Source organism: Culex quinquefasciatus, chromosome 3, assembly GCF_015732765.1.
Source record: "Culex quinquefasciatus strain JHB chromosome 3, VPISU_Cqui_1.0_pri_paternal, whole genome shotgun sequence".
NCBI lineage: Eukaryota > Metazoa > Arthropoda > Insecta > Diptera > Culicidae > Culex > Culex quinquefasciatus.
The window spans coordinates 18,632,479-18,658,595 of NC_051863.1; the positions used below are offsets into that span (position 1 = coordinate 18,632,479).

The 26,117-nt window shown below is 34.3% G+C and overlaps 1 protein-coding gene across 5 annotated transcripts in view; it reads right to left on the reverse strand.

Moving 5' to 3' along the window:
- Nucleotides 1-772: 772 nt before the first annotated feature.
- LOC6046353 (formin-like protein 7) overlaps nt 773-26,117 on the reverse strand; it is a 47,940-nt gene continuing 22,595 nt past the window's right edge. For 2 of the 5 annotated variants that reach the window (XM_038261791.1, XM_038261789.1), the window contains exons 2-4: nt 7,782-8,937; nt 1,662-1,919; nt 773-1,590 (exon numbers count right to left, since the gene is read on the reverse strand). In XM_038261791.1, the coding sequence (XP_038117719.1) occupies nt 1,444-1,590; nt 1,662-1,919; nt 7,782-8,933 (1,557 nt within the window). In that variant the 5' untranslated portion in view covers nt 8,934-8,937 and the 3' untranslated portion in view covers nt 773-1,443. Of the gene's footprint in view, nt 1,591-1,661; nt 1,920-7,781; nt 8,938-9,214; nt 9,240-14,548; nt 14,987-26,117 lie in introns of those variants that run through there. The other 3 variants (XM_038261788.1, XM_038261790.1, XM_038261792.1) reach the window with 3 other exon arrangements.

The window sequence follows — 26,117 nt, forward strand, 5'->3', positions numbered from 1 at the left end:
TTTTAAATTTTACATATTTGTTTTTAATTTTTTGAATTTTTTTCAATTTTTTAATTTTTTTTGATCTTGTTAATTTTTTTTTTAATTTTTGTTAAATTTTTATTTTTGTTTTAATTTCATTTTTTTATTGTTTTTTTTTTTTATTTTGTCATTTTTTTTATACATAAAAAAAACAATTTAATTTTTTTCCGTGCATGATTCAGTTTTCTGTGCATCATTCCATTTGCCGCAGTAGCAAACCAGCAGAATAGCGGGTAGCAAAGTGTAATCCCGAAGAACTGAGAGTAAATTTGCTACCGTGACAGGTACCGCGGTGGGGTTGACGTCGGGTGCAAATTTGATTTGCTTCGATGTTTGCTACCCGCGCTGGAGATGCACTTATTTGTATTATTAGCCTGCTTAAAAAGGCTTTTTTGACAGATAGACAAAGTTTCAAACAAATAAAAAATAAAGTAAAGCCGATTCGCGAGCAAATAGAGCATTGCCTAACTAACGGACCTGGAAAATAAATGCAAAATTTCAATTTTGCCCTGTGAATGTGAAGGGGTATAAATAATGAGTTGGTTATTAAAGTTAGTTGGAAATTAAGTTTTTGCATAACTCTGGGAATAAGTTTCTTCTTTTTTTTCTGTTGCACATATTTTTATTTCTTTATTATGTAAGGCTCCATAGAAAATCTTACAAAAAGTGTGTACTTACGATTAGTCAGTGTGGTCTATCTTAGTGTTTCAAATAAATTAGAGCTAAGCTTACCAAATATTTCCAATACGAATTAGTTTCAGCCGAATACAAGACTTTTCTTTATTTGTTTCTCCTAGTTTATCTTTTATCAACAAGTGTTTTTTCTCCGATTCAGATCGTTTAAGCTTTCTATTCCATCATAAAAAAAAACGAGTAAATAGGACAGTTTTGATCACATTCTGGTGCGACACCGCACGCAGTTCCTCATTTCGTTATCACTATTCAACCGTATAAATTATCTTTCGCTTTTTACTTCAATCACAAAGTGTTGTGTGTTGCTTGGTCTTATCCTAAATCTGTATAAGCTTCACGTATGGACTCTCTCTTCCTCTCGCTGACTCACCCAAATGCTTCCGCGCGGATTCTCATTTAAAAAAAAGCGTCTTCGAACGAGTCAAGCTCGGACATGACACATTCCTAAACTAATTGTTGTTTTATTTATGACATAAATGGAGGGGACAGGGGGATTACTTTGCACATGGATGTGTATTCTTTTCTCTTTATCATCTGTAGGTAACGAAATATATACACAAAATTTTCATAAGAAAAGAGGGAAAACAACTCAAAATGCTCACTATTTTAAGGGGATAACACTCTGCACTTCATTCATTCAAATGGCTTGCTTGCGGAGGACTATCTGGCCCTAACTTCTACTACTCTCTCTCTGGCTATTTTACAATTGCCCACAAAAAAAGCTTGATCCTAGTGTCCAGACGGCGGCGGCACCAGAGGTAGATTCGATGGAACATACTCGATAAAGTTGGCCGGGAACTGACCCCGCTGGCCGTGGCTTTCGCCAAACAGCCACTCCGCGTTGATTTGATGAAGGACTGTGATGAAGTCGTTCTCCTGTTGGGAAGACAACCATCATTAGGGTGTTACTACTGCTTCAATTTAGCGTCACCAAAAAAAAAACTCACCACAATCGTCAGATCCTCGGCCGTTTCGGCGTTGAACGTGTACAGGGCGCGCACCTTTGGCGGGTTGAAGCTACTCGCGACGGGACTGACGGATTTGCTGGTGCTACTTTTGGGCTGGTGATGTTGCTGGTTGTCTCCCGGCAGGGCTATCCTCACCTCGATGTAGTTGGCCGGGAACATGCCCTCGCAGCCTCGCCGGTCCCGCCCGAGCAGCCACTCTTCGTTGAGCCGCTTCAGCAGGTAGATCTTGTCGTTGGTCTGGAAGGAAAGCGGAAAGTATTTTTTTTATTCCGATGTCTCTCAGATGTGTGACTAGACACAGTTTTCCATAATTAAAAATAAATAACAACGTTACTTAATCCAGCTTAAAGTGGTAGGTGCCCCCTACATTTTTTTTAAACAAGACTGCCAAAACCTAAAAAAAAACTGGCTCATTGGATTTTCTTTTCGATTACCCATCTAACGATAAGTCAGATGGTGATCATCAAAATATGTGAGAAACGGTTACAAAAGAATGTATAATAAACATTTTAGTACTCATATTTTTTAAAATGGTTGCCAGATCCACCATCTTTTGCAGCCATCAGAAGGATCATTCAAATGCATTTCTGTATCATTCTGCATCGCTCGCTTTCAAAAGAAAAAAGAAAGAACACCACAATAATCCATTATGAGAATATCCCTTGAATAAAAAGAAAATGTGGAAAACAACTTTTTTTTTTATTATTTTTAACCGTGGCCAGTCTTTACGAAGAGCGTGTTCTACTAGGATGTAACGATAGTTTTACCCTGTTTTAAAATAATGACCAAGCTTAGTAAAAATATTTGTATATAGATCGAAAAATCTCAAATATATGCTTTTAAATTATTAAATTATTATATTTAAGGAGATATTAGACTACGGCAAACACACAATTTATCATATAAACCCAAAATATGACCAAACATCAATATTTTGAAACTTTAACACAATTCTGAGTACAGACTCAGAATCGGCGGGCTAAATTTTTGAATTTCGTTAGGGTGGTCCCATACACTTCGCCTTCTAGAGATATTTAAGTTGTATTTTTTAAACCTGAAATTGGCAGTTACATTTGACTTTCTAGATAAAAAAAAACGAAAATGTTTTCTATCTCTTCTAAAACTTAAGTTTGGTCGTAGAAGGCGTAGATACATATAAAAGATGGTTACGTCGACAGAGTTGCTTCGATAAACCCAAAAACTTTCTAGAAGATATAAAAAATACCAAAAATATTTCTGAAAAAATAGGTTGTTCTAAAAACCCTAATCGTGAACCACCCTAATTTTAAACCAAGCCAAATCCATTTTCCAATTAAAGTACAGGTTAGGTAACTGGGCTGAGAACGCAACCCAGTTACCGAATGTTGCTCGTTAACTGGGCTGAACGAAAATGATTAATAATTGAATTATTTAATAATTTAATAATTAAATTATTAAATAGTTAAATAATTGAATAATTTATTAATTTAATAATTTAATAATTTAATTATTTGATAATTTAATAATTTAATTATTTAATAATCTAAAAATTTAAAAAATTAATAATTTAATGATTTAATACTTTAATAATTTAATAATTTAATAATTTAATAATTTAATAATTTAATAATTTAATAATTTAATGATTTAATAATTTAATAATTTAATAATTTAATAATTTAATAATTTAATAATTGAATAATTAAATAATTTAAAAATTAAATAATTTAATAATTTAAAAATTTAAAAATTTAAAAATGTATTAATTTAATAATTCAATAATTTAATAATTTAATAATGTAATAATGTAATAATTTAATAATTTAACAATTTAATAATTTAATAACATAATAATTTAATAATTTAATAATTTGATAATTTAATAATTTAATAATTTAATAATTTAATAATTCAATAATTTAATAATTGTATAATTTAATAATTTAATAATTTAATAATTTAATAATTTAATAATTTAATAATTTAATAATTTAATAATTTAATAATTTAATAATTTAATAATTTAATAATTTAATAATTTAATAATTTAATAATTTAATAATTTAATAATTTAATAATTTAATAATTCAATATAATAATTTAATAATTTAATAATTTGATAATTTAATAATTTAATAATTTAATAATTTAATAATTCAATAATTTAATAATTGTATAATTTAATAATTTAATAATTTAATAATTCAATAATTTAATAATTTAATTATTTAATAATTTAATTATTTAATAATTTAATAATTTAATAATTTAATAATTTAATAATTTAATAATTTAATAATTTAATAATTTAATAATTTAATTATTTAATAATTTAATAATTTAATAATTTAATAATTTAATAATTTAATAATTTAATAATTTGATAATTTAATAATTAAATAATTTAATAATTTAATAATTTAATAATTTAATAATTTAATAATTTAATAATTTAATAATTTAATAATTTAATAATTTAATAATTTAATAATTTAATAATTTAATAATTTAATAATTTAATAATTTAATAATTTAATAATGAAATAATTTAATGATTTAATAATTTAATAATTTAATAATTTAATAATTTAATAATTTAATAATTTAATAATTTAATAATTTAATAATTTAATAATTTAATAATTTAATGATTTAATAATTTAATAATTTAATAATTTAATAATTTAATAATTTAATAATTTAATAATTTGATAATTTAATAATTTAATAATTTAATAATTTAATAATTTAATAATTTAATAATTTAATAATTTAATAATTTAATAATTTAATAATTTAATAATTTAATAATTTAATAATTTAATAATGAAATAATTTAATGATTTAATAATTTAATAATTTAATAATTTAATAATTTAATAATTTAATAATGAAATAATTTAATAATTTCTAGATTAAATTTTCAAAACAACCTATCCCTCATGGGTTTCCTATGCAGATAGGACCTTTTGAAAATTTAATCGGGATTTAATAATTTAATAATTTAATAATTTAATAATTTAATAATTTAATAATTTAATAATTTAATAATTTAATAATTTAATAATTTAATAATTTAATAATTTAATAATTTAACAATTTAATAATTTAATAATTTAATAATTTAATAATTTAATAATTTAATAATTTAATAATTTAATAATTTAATAATTTAATAATTCAATATAATAATTTAATAATTTAATAATTTAATAATTTAATAATTTCACAATCTACACAATTTTTAATTAAAGTATTTACGGATTAAGTAAAGGTATTAGGTATTAGACTACGATAAAAAAAACAAACAAACTCGCACTTTTTCGCGTTTGGCAGTGTACCAAACTCGCAAACAAGACAAAATGTATGCAAGCTGACGTTTCTGCAAACAATTGTTGGCGAACAAACAACGCAGCCAAACTGACAAACTGTCAAAATGTGCGAGTTTTTTTTTTTTGTTTGCCGTAGTCTAATACATCCTTAAGTAAGATTTTTGTATTATTGAGTTTTATTTTTTTTAAGTTTAGGACTTTTGTTTTTGCCTTCCTAACCTCAATAAGGAAAGGCTATAAAATCACTCGAAAAATGAACTTCTTTATTTGACCTCGTAGACCCACCTTCACGTATACCTATCGACTCAGAATCAAATTCTGAACAAATGTCTGCGCGTGTGTCTGGATGTGAGTCCGTGCACCGAAAAATATGCACACGATTATCTCCGGACTGGCTGAACCGATTTGGACCGTTTTAGTCACATTCGATTCGTCTTGAGGTCCCACAAGACCCTAGTTAATATTATGAAGTTTAGAAAAGTACTCCCAAAGTTATGCTAAAAAAACGACTTGGCTAGAGTTTGAAATATTGTAAAAAAGGGTGGTTTTGCCTTCCTCACTGAGGTAAGGCTATAATCCTGCTCGAAAAATGAACTTTTGAAAAACAGCTCGTAGACCTATATTCATGTATACCTATCGACTCAGAATCGAAAACTGAACAAATGTCTGTGTGTGTGTGTGTGTGTATGTGTGTGCGTATTCCCCTTGGTGCTCAAAATTCTTGCCAAGTTTTCTCGGCACTGGCTAATCCGATTTGAGTCAAATAAGTTGCATTCGATCCGGTTTGGTGCCCCATACTGCACTATTGAATTGTTTGAAGATCCGATGAGTAGTTCAAAAGTTACGTATAAAAAAGTGTCAGAGTTTCGAATCGGATCTCACATAAATGCATGTAAACTATGTCCAGACCCATCACCCGACCCATCGTTGGATAGGTTATCAAAAGACCTTTCCACTGAGTCCATAACATTGAAGATCTGGCCCCTGTCTCAAGTTATGACCATTTAAGTGATATTTATGTTCTTTTTTTGAAGCCGGATCTCACTTAAATGTATGTAAACTATATCCGGATCCATTATCCAACCCATCAGTGGATAGGTAATCGAAAAACCTTTCCAATGAGTCCAAAACATTGAAGATCTGGCAACCCTGTCTCAAGTTATGACCACTTAAGTGATATTTATGTACTTTTTTTATGTCGGATCTCACTTAAATGTATGTAAACTATATCCGGATCCATTATCCAACCCATCGTTGGATAGGTCATCAAAAGACCTTTCCAATGAGTTGAAGATCTGACAACGCTCAGTCTCAAGTTATGACCGCTTAAGTGACATTTGTGTATTTCTTTATTGAGAAACAAGGCATATCTGACAAACTTCGTTCTGCCTTTTTTCGTTTGTTGACGTTTTTGATTTTTTTGCTTATTCAGCCTCCTGTGATCAAAACTTGATTTTAATCTCTCCCATACAATCTGCAAATTTTCCGGAATCAGTGCCAGAGTGGCCAAAGATGTAACTTTTTGGCGCAACCTTCCTTGGACTCACGAACTTACCATACGAACCCAACGCAACAAAGAGCACCTCGATCGGACGTTCCGTGTTGAATTGATTCGCGTTCGAACAAAACCGTTGAAATTTTGTATATATATAGAAAAAGATAGAATTTGTGTCCAAACCCATCATATCACCAAATGTTGGTAAAAAGTGAGGAAGGCAACAACCACATAGGTGGATTAAGTTAGTTTTTGTAAGAAAACCCAATATGCTATATATTGTTAGAAAGGTATTTGAAAGACCTTTCCAACGCGTTCAAAAGATTGGAGATCTGACAACCCCCTTAAGTGTTATTCATACACTTTTTTGAGAAGGATCTCAAATATTTTGATGAAAAAATTGTCCGGATCTTTCATGCGATCCATCGTTGGAAAGGTAATCAAAAGACCCTTCCAACAAGCCCAAAAGATTGAAGATCTGACAACCCTATCAAAAGTTATAAGTACTTTAGTGTTTTTAATGAACTTTTCTTGAGGCCGGAACTCAGATATTCTGATAAAAATATGCGAGGAAGGCACCAACCACCTAAAGGTGGATTAAGTAACGTTTTTTATATTCAAATCATTTTTTTTATTTTTTCCCCTTTCTAAGCTCCGAACTTAGCTGTGGAAAAAATTACAAATACAGTCCAGAAATTTGGCCAATCGCCATCACAAAACATAACTTCTTCCAAAAATTTACAGCACATTCAAATGAATTATAACTATTTTGATGTATTCCATTGATAAAAATCGAATCAACTTAGCAGAGGGCTGAATCTCTATATTTCTTTTTTTTCAGGCTGATGACTAACACCACTTACTACTCGGGACTAAGACAAGCTATTTCAGCTTAGCGATTGAAACTAAACTTTCCATAATTTCGCAGCCGGTCACCTGTTATTGGATTTGAATAAAATACACATAGTTTTAGCCAATTGAGAAAAGGAAAAAAATGCCTCCAAAATGCCTCGAATTTAAATTATAAAAAATTACAGTGTATATATAAATTATAACAGTTTGTCTGTAGATTTTGATGACTTGAATTTCGTACTCGATTTTTTAATGTGCTTATTTTTTGTTTTAATATTATTTCTAAATCGTTTTATTTTTATTTTACAACGTTCGCTGACAGCTGGTCTCTAAGATCCGCTCTGGCACACGCCTCGAACAAAAGTAAACTATCGTACAATGCTCCCCTTCATGGCAAAATATGGCGCCACAAAATAAACTTTCCATTTCGTAAATACTCACCCTAAAGCTGAGATCCTCGTCCGTCTCGCCGTTAAAGTCGTACATCGCCACACCGTACGCTTCCTGGTGCTCCTCCACCACCACCGGTTCTGGCACCGATCCAACCACAGCCACATCTTCCTCGACGACGACCGGTGGCGGCGGGGGCGGAATGTTTGGCATCGGCAGCGACGGCAGCGAGTCCAGCGAGGACGATTCCTCGTCGTCGAAGGTCGAAGGTGGTGGGTTGGTGGGTGGTGGTGCCGCTGGTTTGATCGACCAAACGGGCGGCGTTAGCACCGGTTTGGGCTTCAGCTCCAGATGGTGGTGGACCGGGGTGGACTTTTGGCTGCTGGTGGCCACGGTCTTGATGATGGTGGGCTTGGCGATGGTTTGTACTTTGGGTGCGACCGTTTTGCCGTTGCACAGCGGATCGACAAACTCGGTTTCGTACAGCTTGCTGTTCACCGTGGGGACTCGTATCGTGGCGGAGCCGACCGGTGCGTAGTGCGCGTTGCTGTTGGTGGTTCCAGGCATTCCGAACGGGTCGGAAAGGTCCCACAGGTCTCGGGAGGATGACGAGGTTGAGATGGTGGTCGACGATGGGGTTGTGACTTTCGAGCGACGGCCGTGCTCCGTGACGACAAAGTCATCCTCGAAGCCACTTTCGGCCTGGGACATGTTGCCGTTGTTCGGGGACGAGTAGTTGGAGTCGGAGCTGAAGCTGTCCACGCTGATGCAGTCGCTGCAGGATTTTTGCGTGAACGTGGGCGAACTGGGCGGCGAGTCGAAGCTGATCAGCTCGGAGTTGGCCGTCGACGTGGTCGTGGTCGCAAGTGAGCCGTAGCCGTTTGGTGGTGGCAACTTGGGTGGCGGCGGAAGCTTCATCAGGACCGGCTTCTGGGACACGGGCGGTTTGTTGGCCGAGCCTCCGCGCTTCTGGCCGAACAGATTCGACAGGATGTTGATGGACTGGGCCTGGCCGGGCTTTTTCAGCGCGGGGACGACCTTGGGCGGGGGTGGCCTTGGCGGAGGTGCCTTCTTTGCCTGGGGAGCCACCGCCGAGCTGCCAAACGGCGTGTCATCCCAGTTGGTGGCCGGACTGTACCGGTTGGCGGCCCTGTTGGACGATGCCTGCGGCGGTGGCGGTGCTGGCCGTGACGGAATCGTCATATTTCTGCAAATTAAAAAAAAAAACGACAACAATTAACCACAAGTTCAAGGAAATCCAATCAAAAAATTAGAGAGAGTGTGAGCGACGCAGACAACAAAAAAAGAAACAGCTCGACCGGGTAGAGAGAAACCGTTGAGAAGCGTGAGTCACCGCGTGTTGGTGTCATAATTCGGTACGCACTTTGGGTTGAGCGAACGAACCAACGGTACACAGCATTTTTTTTTTCTTTACATAATTTGTGTGATTTCGACAAGCGGAGCTCGTTCTTCGCGTTACAAACCTTGCGGTGGTAATAAGCAGCCAAGAAACGCTTTGTTCAATTAAACGGAGCCCATTAAGGGGAGAACTCTTTCCACTTCAAATGCAAACTCTAAACTGATTGCACGATGACACGCTGCTACTAGCTGGTTGGTTGAATGAAAGTCGCAGTTTATCTGTGCGAAACAAGGGAGTCCCAGAGGGGGAAAGGCGAGCGAGCGGGGGAGGAAATTCAATTCTTGATAACAACAACGGCGACGACGACGACGACGACGTTCTGTGCGGCGTCAAAATTGCCGCCCCATTCTAATGTTCTGGAGCAGGAGCACACTCACAGATGGTGTCGGCGTCGTCGTCGTCTAGTCAAACCGGCTGAAAAACTGATAACGGTTAATGTGTCAAATAGTTTTAAAGTTTCAATGAATATTTTCAATTTAAAAATATAAAATTTGGTAATTCGGTAATTTCGGAAAACACCGTTTCAAAACATAAAATTGCAAAATAATCATTTTAACATTTTAACTCCCATTCAAATTCACAAATCGTCTCAGCTGTAAACTTTATGTAGTAGGCCTGGCCGCGCTGCACAGTGGGAAAAAGGGCCTAAAAATTACCGCAACATGATTTCGCGCAAACCATCGACTGCTATACACTAAAAGCTTCGTTTTTGCGCCAGGAATAATAATCCGGTGAAAAATCGCACTGCACAGACCGGTGGTCGGAGTACAGGCCACCGGAAGATCCGGATTTCTGGAACAAGTATCTGATTAATCCAATTGTGAACTGATACGCTTTCTTCGATCATAAATAGTCATGCAAAACAATCATAGACTAATATTAAATACCCATCGGAACCGGTTCCACTGATCTCCGGTGGCCACATCCGGAACAGCGGTGGGAAACAGCAAAAACTAGTCGTGCGACGTATCAAACTTCTTGATTTTGGATGGGGACATGAGTTATACACTCCTCTTTTAAAAACATGAAGTTTGATATGACGCAAGAGTGGTTTTTAGAAATTTGCCAAATATGATCTTCGGATGTGGCCACCGGAGAACCTGGGAACCGGTCAACGAGGCAAAACTACATCTTAAAAATACTCTCCATCCTAAATTAAGAAGTGTGATACGTCGCACAACATTTTGAGCGTTACATTTTTTTCTTATTTGAGAAGCTCGGTATTTATGTCGCATAATAGGTTCAACCCGCTTTCAACCCCATGAAACTTATCATTTAAAAAGTGGTCTAAATTCAAACACGTTCATTAATCCCTCTTTAGACGGTTGGTGCCTTTTTCTCCTTTATATAGAAACTTCGCTTAAAATATACAAAATTTCTGGTTTCAAAAAAAAAATTGCCAGTTTGAGGTTATGTTGCAAATCCAAAAAGTTTTTTGATCATAACTTTTGAACAACTAAATAAAACTTTACAATTTTCAATACCATGCTGTAGAGCCCGAAACTGGACCGAGTAGACCACATCCGGACAAAATTCGTTCAGCCAACGTCAAGAAAATCGGGTGTATAGTTTTGATCAACATCCCCACACGCGCACAGACATTTGCTCAGATTTGGATTCTTAGTTAGGAGGTCGAATTAAAAACTTATTTTTTCGAGTGATTTAGAAATGGTCAAATCCAAACGGATTCTCTCCCGGAGTCTCCGGTGGATCAGACCATCACCAATGGATTAATTTGTGCAATGGCAGAACCTCTCCATGCAACAAAGCATTCTTCAGAATATTTCGAAAGACTGATTAGATTGGTTGATAAGAAAAAGTGTTTAGGAGGTATTAGACTATGGCAAACAAACGAACAAACTCGCGCTTGTTTGCGGCAAACTCTCAAAGCATAATTTTTGCAGGCTGACGTTTCCGCCAGAGGCGTCGCGTCCACCTGTTCAACCTGTTCATAGGACAGGTGGATCATTTTGATTTCTTTATGAAGAAAGAATTAAAATATGTTCATCAAAATAATTGAACGAACATGCCAACTCTTCTTAGAATCATGAAACAGTCAAGCGCATTCGAATCCATAGAGCTCTCAATGAAAATCTAACGCGCACTGAAAATCCTCCCAAGCAGCCACCAACCTGTTCGGATTTCTCCATGCACGAGTTCCCATACAACGCATCCAAAAATACACAGAAAGCCGCCCCTATATGTACACGCTGGACGGTATGAATGTGGTAGTTCAGGGTGTGCATGAAAGCTTTTGCACAGTCGACATAAAAGCGCGCGAGCCGAGACGCGAGCAGGGAGAGAGCAAAATCTGGAGTTTTTCTCTCTCTCTTTGAACTTTGCTCTCTCCCTGCTCGCGTCTCGGCTCGCGCGCTTTTATGTCGACTGTGCAAAAGCTTTCATGCACACCCTGAACTACCACATTCATACCGTCCAGCGTGTACATATTGGGGCGGCTTTCTGTGTATTTTTGGATGCGTTGTATGGGAACTCGTGCATGGAGAAATCCGAACAGGTTGGTGGCTGCTTGGGAGGATTTTCAGTGCGCGTTAGATTTTCATTGAGAGCTCTATGGACACGAATGCGCTTGGCTGTTCCATGATTCCAAGACGATTTGGCGTGCTTGCTCAAATATTTTAGTAAAACTTTTTAAAAATGTTGCTTCAAAAAAGCGTTTTTAACTGAAATAAAGTAATAAATAGCTCTGTCAAAAGTGAGCAAGCATGTTCATATCGACAGATTTGCAAAATAATTTGGAAGAAAATAGAACGAAATCTTTAACCTACCAAGCATACGATAATTTACTTCAAAAGTTATTTGTAAAAAAAACAAAAATAAAAACAAAGCTTATAAAGTGATGTTTTTTATTTTATTTTATGGATTTATATTGAGATATGAGACGCAGTAAAAAAAACAAAAAATCTCAGACTTTTTATACTTAATTATGGCAATTATTTTATATTTGTGGCTATCAATTCAAAATTTGTTATATGCTTAAAAAGCAGATTTTGAAAATCAATGCAAAAAATAAGGTTAAACGTCCAATCGATTGCACGAGTTTTTGTTAAATGAAAATTTTTATTATCATCGATATTAATTTTTTCTCTTCTAGTTTTTTAGGGAAATTTTGAAGAGAAACGTAAAATAAATTTTTTATGGCCTAATTGTTTTGGTCAGGAAACTAGAGCACGTGATTTCAGGATTAGAATGGTCAACATCCGGAAGGTTTGCTTAGTGAGATTTGAAAATAATTAACAATTTTTGCTCTAATCTAATCCAATGGAACATAAGAGAAGTCATTCTAAAGAAAACTCCAGGGAAAAACTTGTGGTTGGATTACGCCTCATTTTTGAGTTTTGATTTAGTTTTTTATTCATTTACAAAACAAGCTAATTATAGAAAACTACAATGTAAAAAACATTTCAATTTTACACTTCTTAAAGGATGATCATTGCTGTAATTTGAAAAAGTTACTATTTCAATAAAAATCATGTGATCAATAATTCTCACAACAATATTGCTAACATCATCTAATTTCTCTTTATCATGTATAAAAGATATTTTTTAAATATAATTGAGCTAAAAAAACTTGAAAATTACTGAAAAGATTGTTTGAACAGGTAAACATTTTGGCCACGCGTCGCCTCTGGTTTCCGCTAACAAATGCACGAAAACAAAAAAAAGCAGGCAAACTGTGAAAAAGTGCGAGTTTGTTTGTTTGTTTGTCATAGTCTAAAACCTTCTTTAGGTAACTAGCCAAGTTACCTTGGTCATTACAAATATCTCGGATTAGTTTTCAAAAGGATGAACAAACCAGTGGTAAACAAAGCCCTTCGGTATTCGATCTTCTTACAAAACACCAATTTGAAAAATGCTTGAGATTGTTCTTACAGTATGTAAAAAAAGTATTAACACCCCTTGGGCACAATGCACATTTCGTGGTGAAACATGTAAAAAAAATAAAGTTTGACAGGAACCTAGTACTACGTTTTGTTCAGAAACTCATGCCAAACATTTTGCTACAATAAGCTCATGAAAAAATGATTTCTATAAATACTATTACGAAAATAAAAAAAGGTGCAAAAAAAGTGTGTACACCATTCGAAAAATTAACATAAATAATGTTATTTGTTGACAAATCACCATAAATCCAGTCTCCTAACTCCAAATAGGCATCCTTGACTGATTAAAAAAATAATTTGGATTGAATATAAAGTTTACTAACTACTTAGTATAAAAGTTTATCTAACTCTGGAAATTCTATATAAAACTTATCTAAACTTAATTTTGCAAACTTTTAATTCAAATAAATGTCAAAATATTACCATAGAATTGCTAAATGAACATTTTGGAGTGGGTATAACACCGTTTTGGGGGTATTTGTATCGATAGAATAGATTTTTCGTTGGAATTTCGTACCAACCGGGAATTACGTCGTCGGAAAATCTGCCGTCATCTGAACCGGTCCACAATTCATAAGTCAACCTATGTGGCATCAGAAAGGGCATAAATTTCCGATCTTTTGATACCCATACATCCAGGTTTTCTACAAAACCCACGTTTTTAAATACCTAAATTAAGAAGTTTTAAATGTTTTGAAAATTTTAAAAATTTCCAGAAGTTTAAAATTTTTAAAAATTTCAAAAATTTCGAAAATTTCAAAAAATTTAAAAATATCAAAAATTAAAAAAGATTAAAAAAATTCAAAATTTTTAGAAATTTCAAAAAATTTAAAAAATTCAAAAATTAAAAAAAAAAACATAAAAATTAAAAAAAAACTAAAAAAACAAAAAAAAATTAAAAATTTCAAAAAATTCAAAACTTTTATAAAATTCAAAAATAAAAAAAAATTAAATATTTCAAAAAAATTAAAAAAATGATTTTATTGATTTTTTTTTTAGTTTTTAGAGAATTTTTATTTTTTTTTATTATTTTTATTTTTTTTTATTTTTTGAATTTTATAAAAAAATTGAATTTTTTGAAATTTTTATTTTTTTTTGTTTTTTTTAGTTTTTTTTAAATTTTTTTGCTTTTTTTTATTTTTGAATTTTTAAAAATTTTTGAAATTTTGAAAAATTTTTATTTTTTTTTATTTTTTAAATTTTTGAATGTATTAATTTAAAAAAAAAAACATATCGAGATTTTCTCGATCGTCAGTCGTAATTTGTCAATAGTAGATCGAGAAATTACGATCGAATGATCTCAATCTACTATCGACAAATTACGATCGTAATATTGCGATCAAGAAATCACGATCGAATGCAATAATCACCACGTATGTTTGTATTGTTGCAACTAAGAAACAAATTATAATTTTAAAGACTGGAACCACATTTCTTGTTACACAGACATTGTGCTTCGTGCAAATTTACTCTATCCAGTTAAGCTCTTCACCAACCTTGTGCTGCATTGAAACGTACTTTTTCAACTTTTTAAACGGTCGCAGCAGTTCCGGATGATAATTATGATGATGCTGCGTCTGAATGTGCTGGTGATGCTGCGGGTACAGACCATACGATATGGCCGATAAGATGTCACACATTTTTGCTCTGCTTTTTTTTTCGCTATTGTTTGTATTCCATGCGAGAGGAAGTTACACTTTTGTACTCAACCGAGCTTGTTTTCAAGCTGTTGTTTCCCGCGAATCGCGAACACTTGGGAATTTTTCAGTTTATTTTTTCACTGGAAATCGTCGAGAGACTATCAGATCAGTTTCAGCTCGGGGGATGCTAATAAGCATTTAATTAGAGACCGAACGCGCGCTCGAGCACACGATTTTCCTTGTTTCAAACCGATCTTGGCACTAGAACTGCTCTCGTGAAAATACGATTTTTCCGCTAATTTTCCACCGTCTTATATAGGTTTTTCTTCCCTGATTCGCAATTGGCGTCGGGCCGGCTGACGACGATGATGTCGCACTTATAAATATAAACTGCCACGCCGCGCCGCGATCCGAAACCAGAAATCGAGAAATTCGCGAATGTTGTTGTTTACCTCCCACAGGGAACGATATTTAAGTTGGGTGGCGCGTGCGCGGCTCGACCTTTAACCAAAGAACACAACGGGTCGGGTTGTTTTGATCCAAGCGGGATTTCGCGAGAAAATGCGCGATTCTTTCTTCGCGAGGTACGTTTTTTAGGAGAAAAATAATGAACTTTGTTCGTTGGCAATGGTGTCAATGTACCCCTGAAAGATTTTGTGATTACACTAGGTCAACGCCAAAGGGGCCAGCCATAAATCACGTGGAGACTTTTTTTATAATCTGAGACCCCCTCCTCTTCTCTTCCTTTGTGGATAATTTTTCAATCGTCCAACCCAACTCCCCAGGTTGTAAAAAAATCATACTTTCAGCAGCGACTACAATTATCAGAACCCGAGATCTCATCTCCAAATTTTCACTGCCATTCTTTCCAGCGCGAGATTCTCAGAACCGAGAACCGCCGGTCTCTATCTCGTTATAACAAAATCCTGAGTGACATTCTCTTTTTCTCAAGAAATATAGTGACGGTCACTATATCCTTCGAATCATTAAATGATAGTTTTTTCTATCACTCATTTAAAACCCTCCTGCTTAAATGTCCACGTGGCTTATGGATAGCCCCAAAACAATGAACTCTTATTTTGGGAACGGGGTAAGGTTTGGTAATTTGCTTCAACAGAAAATTTATTATTTATGTTATATCAGCAATTCCCCACGAAAACAGTATGATTCGAAAAAAAAGTTCTCCGATCGAGCTCAATTTTTTCTGGGGGTTCCTTGGCCGAAATAATTAGACCCGTATTTTTTTGTTTGGCCATTAGGGTGACCTACGCCGTGTTAGGGTGGTCCGAAAAATGGCCATTTTCGTCACATTTCGCAAAGAACACTTTTTTTTCAAAAAATCATATCTCCGCGCCATTCAATCCGAATTTAGCTGTCTTAGGCGCAAAAAAGGTGATTAGTTTGGCTATTTGTGAAAAAAAAAGTAAGAAGTTCCAAAAATCTAGCTTAACATTTGAAAAGGTTGTATGCAAACTTAAAATGCTGATTTGAAGGTACCAAAGAGCCTATGTTTGAAAATATTTTTATCAGATTAATCGAAAAAATTTACTTAACATATCAAAAAATGGTGAAGTTATGTTTTCAATACTCTGAGATACGATTTTTTGAAAATAAAAACTGGGTTTTTCGACGCGTCACGCGCAAAACTGGGGAAATGACGAAAACGGGGAAAAATCGACTTTTTTCAATAAAACTGCGATAACTTCAAAATCTCAGCGATGACCTATACATGGTAGGTAGGGTTAGTGAAATTTCACGATTTCGCGGACAGCGTGAAATCCCGTGAAATTTTATGTTTCTGTGAAACTGTAACGATTTTTCTCAAAATGATTTATCAAACTCAAATAAGAGTAAAATTAATCTTATGAAATGCTGTCGAATTAAGCGAGTGAATACCCTTGTTTAATTACAAACATACACCCAGAACTGGACATCGGCATACGAGAGGATAAAGAGCACGATTCGGTAGTAAAATGGTACTGTGTGCGGACTGAGAGGATAAATCCCGAAAATACCGAGAGTACTTTACTCATGGGTTCATCTTCAAAAAAAGTTCATCTATCAAAAAAAAGTACCGGTACCGAGACTCGAGCCCAAGACCTTCGGCATATTGAACCGTGCCTTTGCCGTATAGGCCACCATGGTTCGGTGACTAAGTGGCGGTCATTTGTCCATATAAGCCACTCAATAGGATGAACTGTTCCAATGAACGAATGAACACGCGAGAGGACTATACTCACGCAAAATAGCGCTTTCCACACGTTTTTTTTTCGTGAGGACTATCCTCTCGTTCTTTAACTTTGGGTGTAGGGTTAGTGATTTTTGACGATTTTGTGGACGGCGTGAATTCGTGAAATTTATCAATTTTCGCAAATATTTTTTTTTTCAAAATAACGACATAATAAATATTTCATCCATACAGACTACTTAAGTAATTTTTTTAGTTTACAATTGAAAAGCTTGATATGAACCATTTGAAGAATACCTCAAATTTTTCAGTTTTTTTTAGAACCTAACTAAGTTAAGTAATATTTTCATTTGCTGTAATAAAAATTTAACTGCTGTTTTATTTTAAAGGCATAGTTTCATAAGAAAATAAAAGAATCAGGCTTTGTTTTATTCAAATTAAAATGAAGGGTATTTTTTTTATCTTTGAAATCAACTTAAAAAAATAAGATTTATCTGAGACCTGTTTTATTTTAACGATATTTGATTATTTAGGGGATGATTCCCGTGAAAGTTAAACAATACTACTTTTTTTTTGTTTTCATTTTGAATAAAAATTTCGATTTCGTTACAGATGTATAAATTTTGCTTAATTTTTTTAAATTTAAATTTGGAATAGAGTGATGAAAACCTTTTATTTTGTTTTTTAAATACAAATTATTCAACCCATTTTGGCTGGACAAGATTGTTAAATTTTGCTTTGATTTAAAATTCAATAAAATGAAGCAATTCAGCGAAAACTTTTTAGGTATATTAGTCGAATGTTAAAAAAAACAGTTCAATAAATGAGAATACGCATGCCCTACACTTTGTTTCAAAATATATATTATATAGAGCCCACCCATGAACCAGGTGGAATCTTTTTGGAAAATTAGGAGATGTTTTTTTTTGTGTCGGGTTCAAAATTATTGTAATTGTTTTTAGTTAATTTAAATAATATAGGGGAACTATACCCTTTCTCAGCCTATTTCTATTATCGGCCTATCAGCACTTTGATCATGAATTACAGCTTTCATGAAGTGTTTTTGATTGTTCGAAAGCAATAAATAGCTTAAACAAAAGTGAGCAAGCAACTCTCCATTGTTGATACATCTGAAAATGTTGATTTAATAGCGGAAAACGGCAAAAGTGATGAGAATTGGTCGAACGGCTTAGTGTGATTAAAATGGGTATATTTCCCCTATAATGAAGTATAAAAAGCAGTTTCTGTGATTTAAACATAAGATTTTCAGAGTTATTTGAACATTTTTCACGTTCCGCGAAATTTGCGTGAAATTTGGTGTTTTGAAATTGAGGTCCCCGTGAAATTTGCAATTTTCGAGCGTGAAAAATCACTAAGCCTAATTGATAGGGTATCGCTGATATTTTAAAGTTTTCACATTTTTAGTGAAAAAAAATATTTTTTTTTCCGTTTTCCTCTTTTTCCCATTTTTCCGCGTTGTGCGTTGAAAACCCCCGTTTTTATTTTTTTAAATAGTATCTAAGAAAATTGAAAACATAACTTCACCATTTATTGATATGTTATGTAAAATTTTCCGAGGAATCAGGTAAAAATATTTTCAGACATAGGCTCTTTGGTACCGAGACCTTCAAAACAGCATTTTAAGTTTACATACGACCTTTTGAAACTTCTTACTATTTTACCCAAATAGCCAAACTAATCACCTTTCTTTTGCGTCTAAGACAGCTTAAATCGGATTGAATGGCGCGGAGATATTATTTTTTGAAAAAAATGTGTTCTTTGCGCAAAGTGACGAAAATTGCCATTTTACGGACCACCCTAACACGGCGTAGGTCACCCTAATGGCAAAAAAAAGGATTTAATTATTTTGGCCAAGGAACCCCCAAGAATTTTTTTTTGAATTTTGAGTGAGGTGAAAGAAAACGTCGAATGTCCTGAAATGTTGGCCAGTACTGCATTTTGAAAGAAATCGAAAAATAATTTCAAAACAACTTTAAAACATATCCAGAGTTTTTTTTATATATAAGGTCCTATCCCAAGTAACATTTTTTTCCAGGAGTTCTACAAGAGCTCTTAAAGATAGCTACAGCATAGCAGTTTGGACCGCGGTAGGATCAAATTCTCTTCAAAACTTCTTCAGGAGTTTGGAAGAGTACTTGAAGAGAGTTTTATCCTACCGCGGTCCAAACTGCTGTGCTGTAGCTATCTTGAAGAGCTCTTGTAAAACTCCTGGAAAAAATGTTACTTGGGATATGAATGACAATAGCTTATAGGTTCTTTTAAAAAAAATATGAACCAATTTCACTCTGAAAATGAGCGAATAAACATTTTCTGAGTCGATATATATATACGTTTATTTTCCGAGTGATTTTATAGCGTTTCCTTCCAGTTTGCGTTTTTAGGTGTCCGGTTTGTGGATGACCCCTAAATAATTATCAGGATTTTTAAATATTTTGTTGAAGGAATCTTGAAAGAAATACTGCAAATAATAGAATGACATGATTAAAAAATCTTTTCCGTATCAGGTTTAATGTGGGTGAATCAGTAGCCCGCCTTAACTTTTTAATCTCTAATAAAATACAACTTTTTTACTATTTAGAAGATGCCTAAATTTTGAAACTTTTTTTTGAACTCTGCATCTTGATAAAATCAAGCAAATTGTATTATGATTATGATGAGTACAACAATTAAACATTTATTGAATTCTCTAATCTCTCTAATCTAACACAAACGCAGCCAGTCCCATGAAAGCGTTGTGTTTACCGCAGAGAAGATTCTATGAACGAATCACATTTTACAGAATCTAAAGGGGAGGAAGGATGCGTGGACATACCAAACAACCCGGATCAGTTTTGATGTGGTGTGTTTTGTGTGTGTAGTTGTTGTAAGTGTCGTGAGTATTCAGACTATATGGCGAGTACAACAATTAAACATTTATTGAATTAAATTTCAACTATGTACATTTGCGTTATTGATTCATCGCCCAAAAAAGCCAATACGCAAACTTCCTGGTTCACCGCGCCACGAACGACTGCATCAAGTATGTATTGTTTTCTTTGTGAAGAAGGCCTCTAATCCGATAAATCACTTTGGTTTGGGAAATTCGCAAACAACAATAACAACAAGCCGGCAAAACACCGACTGTGTGCGATAAACACTTTCTAACCGTGTGTCAAGGCCGAACAGCAAAAGTCAAAACCAGAAGGAAGCAATAAATAAAGTGAGGAACGAAAAGAAAATGCCTAAATCCACAACAAACGGGCATATTTTCGCAGAAGAAAGCAGAATTTAGGCCAAATCGACAAATACAACAAAAGCATTTCGACAGTGGGCACAGTAAAAAAAATTTTTGACAATCTTAGAAATATATTTTTTTTTAATTTCTTGTAAAATTAATGCTTAAAAATACTTTGTTAATTCATTCTACAATTTTAAATTATTTTTTTTCTGTGTTAAATACACAAAGCACGTGGGGCCTCAAAATTTTGCGCCGCTTTTACTGACGAGTTTTGCCGATTGTGTGTGTTGTAGGTAATTTAAATGTACAAATTTCACGACTCACGGAGTCAAGTGTGACGGAGAGACTTGGGTTAAGGTATATTGTTGGGTTGTAGTTGGGAAATGCCAGGTAGGTAGGTGAAAAGCGAAACACCGTAAACACACAGATACTCACACAAGTGCACTCCGAACAACATCAACAAAAATAAAACCGGCGAAATTTTCCGACCGAGTTGTAAAACACGCCGACGGGGGGAAACCAAAAAAGACCATTTCGCGAAAAAGTTACACACGCGCGAGCATGGCTTGCACGCTGAAAAAAAAATGCTTCATTTCGAAACATCAGGAGTGAACTTTGGTTTGATTTGGAAAATTTAAAGGCAACAACAATATTAACAGTGTAGCTCATCAGACAATGAATGTTGTAAAAAGGTAAGGTAAAAAGCAAAAGGCCATCAAAAATGTAGCTGGCAAACGATGAAAGTGCGCGGAAAATTGACTTGTGGGCACGATTACATCTGATTACGTGTGTATGTGCACAGGAGAAAATGTAATTTTCAGAGGCGACTCGTCCACCTGTTCAACCTGTTCATTGAACAGGTAGCCGATTTCAAGTGGATATTTTTTTATTTATGTGCCGTGGTGCTTTTTAAACCAGAAACATACAATTACAATTTTTGTTTAAATATACGTTAATAAAATCAACGCCCTATGTTCAGCAGCGCTGCATGCACCGAAAAAGCTTTGGCCCGCCACCCTTTACTCGTTACCTCTCTTTACAACCCACCAATACCAAAGCGAGCCAGCCTAGCGGGCCACGCGCAAATGCTCGTCGCGTTCAACACCGACCCTTTGAACGTTGGGGAAAAAATCTCCATACAGAAAAAATCAACACATGTAAAGAGCTTCCTATTCATACGCAGCGGCAGTATCGATGTGTTGGTAAATCAGGTTCAATCTGAGAGCGTGAACTGACAGCATTTTTGGGAGAGAGCGAAATGCCACCCCCAGCCCCCAGCCGACTTAGCTCGCTCAGCTCTCCAGGGAGCTGCATGCAAAAGGTAAACAAGCCAGCGCGTTGACAGCACGTTGAGAGCATGAATAAATGAGAGAGCGCGAGAGCACGACAGATATTGCTCTATATTTGGCGCACTTTTAGGCATCAAGCTGTTTTGCGCAGACTGGTGATGGCTTGTTTTAGAACTGGAATGTTCAACTGCGCGCGTTGAACCTCTTCGATCTTCTTGGTTACAAGTGGATTCTTGCTCTACTGGAAAGTGATGTAATGTTAAGTTAAGATCGTGTGATTGATAAATTGAATTGAAACAATTGAAAGAAAAAAGTACTGTGCTTTTTCCAGAATCGGGACACATTAGAAGAATTATGACAGTAGATCAGGGAAGGGATTTAAGCACCTTGTTTTGCATAATATCAAAGGTGCTGTGCTACTGAGTAGATTCAACCATGATCGTTATTTTATTTTTCGGATGGTTCTATTTAAAGCGGATGCAGTCCTAAAAAGTTTAAGATTTGATATCATTAAATGCTCCAAACACGACTGTGTTTATTGAGACTGTAGTCCCGGTTCACTCTAGTTGTATATATTATTATCATATATTGTAGCATGAATTTGTTCTGAAAACATTTTTTCACTGATGCTAAAAACAAATATTTTAATTATCTCGGATTCATGTCAATATAGTTTTGTTTTTAACATCAAAAGCCCTTCTTTTTATTCGGAAATTGAATTCCAAAACCATGAGGACATAAAAGTGAGTAAATTCGATTCTCTAAAAATTTGACAAAGGATCAAAAGCGATACGACCTGGTTCTAAAAAGTATAAAGTAAAATGTCAATTTAATTTTTAAATAGTAACCAAGTTAGCTTAAAAAGCCCAACAAACAGTTTTCTTTTGTTAAGGATATGTTTTTTTTCTGAACATCCTGATGAATACTTTTAAAATTCAGTATAATATTCAATAACTTCCCTTGAATTTCGATAAGGATGGCAGAGCGATTGCTCTATTTTTCCTCATTCCCCACGCTAATGATTAAGTCTTAAAAATAAATTTTAACGAGATAAAAAAGTCTTAATCATAATATTTATTATTTTTTTGCATAAACAGAAAATTATAATAGTATAAAAATAATAAAACGTAAAAATAAAAGCCATTGGAAAGAAAAAAAGCTTGTAAAAAATGTTTTAACATTGAACAGGTACTTCATTCGGGCACGAGTCGCCTCTGGTAATTTTGTTACTGGCTTTTGATTCAATAATGTATCTTCTGTTTGAATCGCAAAAAATATCATCAAATAAGCAAAGAAATCACGAAAAGAAAATAAAAAAAGATTGATGAATAGGGATATTTCTCAGATTCAAATTTTAATAGCATCATTGCTTCAGCAAACGTCATACCGCAATTATTATGACCGGTAGAATACCTCCGCGTATAGAACATCCCTGAGATGAATAACAATGTGAATGGCATATCTACAACTGTTGTATTGAAGCCGGTTGCAACACATCGCCATAAAGTAATTCACAGGGCAATTAAATGCAAATAGCTTCCGATAGTTTTTTTTTCTCCTCATAAGTAATTATGAGTATATTTAAAAAAAAAACTTTTTTTTTTTAATTGAAAAATATGGAATATTCTACATTTTTCAACCCAACTTTGCGTTTTTCATACATCCAGTTTACGACTAAACATAGACACGCAAGAACTCATTGGGGAATCTCGTGCCTCGCCATAATTAGCTTAGATATCGATCCAAACCTCGTAGAAGACCTAATTCAAAGACACATGTTTTGCCTGCTCATACGTGCTGTTATGTGCTATAAAAAAGAAATGTCTAGATTTATTTGTAGAAACATTTGACGTATATGAAGACTAGTTTTTATTTCAATTCAATATTTTTACCCGCAGTAATGCGTTTAGCTAAATCAATGTTATTTGATACATTTTTAATTTGAAAACAAATCAAATACAAGCAGTACAAGCACTGCACCAAAATTTTTTATCCCAAACAAGAATTTTTACAACGATTTTAATTTCCCTAGGGGTTGGATAAGTAATAAAAAAAAAATTGTTATTTTTTCAGTTTAAAAAAACCTACCCAAAGATAAGTATGACACGAAAAAATCGCTTCTTAAAAGCTGATACGCAGATCGGAAGGAACACAAAAATCCATACAAAAAACGCCCAAGAAACGGTCAAGGAAAGGGTCACGAAATGTTTTTTTTTTCTTAAGCGATACGCAGCTAAAAAGTAGCAGAAACGCAACGCTGTATATCATAGGTACTCGCGATCTTGGTTTACATTAGTGTGAGTGAATCACTCCGTGCCACAAAAACCAAAACATAAACAATGTCAGCTTCCATCGGAGTGACAGAGTCTGAGATAGCGATTTTGACAACCGCACCACTACACACTCGATCGCGAGTACCTTAGGTAGAAAGCCATGACAGAAACGAAAAGTGGTTTTTGGAATATGTTTCTATGAAAAAAAAAAAAAAAACAAAAAAAACAATTTCACTTTTTGAATGCGATTGAAAGTTACAAACGTTTGATTTGTATGATTTGTATTCGATAGAACAATATTGAAAATATCCCGGCGAGTCTCAAAATGCTCGAAATGGAGTAAAAAAAGGAAGTTGTATTTATTGCTGTCGGCCCACATGTCGCCAACTATTGCTAGTACCAACCACACAGCATTTTTATTCGATGGTAAAATCGCATGCAAAAGCATGCACATTACTTTCGTCAAAAAAGACACTTAATATTACACACTGCATGTACGATTTTTGCAAACACAAAAAAAACTGCAACCGACGGGATTCAAACCCAGCACCAACAGAACGGACTGGCGCCTAAAATTATGCAAACATTATTTTACACCAAGGCCTTTTATACGCAGCTGGATTACTACTTTATTTGCTGTGCAGCAACTTTTGGATTGTGAGTCCACTGCGCTGTCCGATGAATCCACCATGGCGGTACCGAAATGAAATAAACCAGAGTTAGAATAAACTTGACAATAATCATACAAATAGCTAATTTCTTACTGAAAAAATCAATAATAATCTGATATTCTTGTTGATTCTTGAAATGATTCAAAATTCGAAAATATGGAAAAACAAACATTTCAGTGATTTTAAAAAATTATGAAAGAAATTTCCCCAGTGCTTCATATTTGTTATTTGGAAATTCAAAATAAAAATTATGCAGAATTGAATAATAATTTAGACTTACATTAAAAGAATTTATAAATTCAATAGCTCAACAAATAAAAATTCGAAACCTGAAAAAATTCAGAAATTCCAAGTCAAAATTTCAAAAGTTTCAAAAATCTGAAATATAGAAATCCGAAAATACATATTGAGCATGAGCATGAGCTTGAGCATGGTTGACTGCCAATGAGCTGCTACTCCGTTATTGACAGATCAGCTGAAGTTAAACAATGAATCAAAAATGATCAGTGGGAGCCAACCATCCGTTCACTGTTTAACCTCTGAAGATCCCTACTTTATTAGTCAATACCGGCGCCCTCCCAAGAAGCCTGCAGTTCAACAAAAGGGAGGAATGTTAGTCCGACAGTTGAAGTTGCAGACTCATCAAACACATAGTTTTTCGCTATATACTTGTTGATACCGCTTGAGACCGGTGAATCCACAGCATCTCCTTCAAGCATCACGTGATTAATTTTTTTTGGGTTAGTAGGATAAGGTATTGGCTTTTCGATGCCTTCCGAGCTACGACGCTATGGGGGAGGACTTTCATAACAGACCCGTCGGCGAGCCTTCCGAGCAACGATGCTATGGGAAGGTCTTTCTGGTTAACACACAAAATCACTCACACACAGTTATTTTGCTCACTAATATCTCAACGATCCAAATTGTCAGTGCGTCTTTCGTTCATTATATAAAATGGCTTTTTCACCGCAAAAAAAATAAAACCTTTTTCGAAAAATTTAAACACAATCCACCCGACGCCGTGCCTTCCGGTCAACGATGATACAGGAAGGGCTTTGAAAATCACAAAAGAAATCACTTTTCACTCCGAATATTTTTTACGACCACGCGGTCCCTTTGTCAATTATGCACTGATGACGCTGCATTTTCAGAGGGTAATTTTTTCCTCGCAGCACACAATACACGACAATAATGCGAAACAAAATGCACACACAACAAAAAAATCACTTTTCATCCGAATATTTTTTACGACCACGCGCTCCCTTTGTCAATTATGCACTCTATAGAAATCCGAAAATACATATTTAGGAAAAACCCGAAATTCTAGCAATCTAAAACTCTAATGTTTCAAAAATTAAAAAACTCGAAATTCCAGAATTAAAAATGTGGAATTCAGGAATTCACAAATTAATAAATTCAAAAATAAAAAAAAAACTATAAAATTTAGGAATTTAAAAATATAAAAATTTTAGAATTTAAAATTTAAATAATTTCCTGATTTTCTAACTTCCTAACTTCCTAATTTCCTAACTTCCTAATTTCCTAGTTTCCTAACTTCCTAATTTCCTAGTTTCCCAATTTCCTAATTTTCTAAATTACTAACTTCCTAATTTCCTAGTTTACTAATTTCCTAGCTTCATAATTTCCTATTTGCCCAACTTCCTAACTTCGTAATTTCCTAGTTTCCTAATTTCCTAGGTTCTTAATTTCTTAATATCCTAATTTCCTAATATTCTTACTTCCTAATTTCCTATTTTTTATTTCTT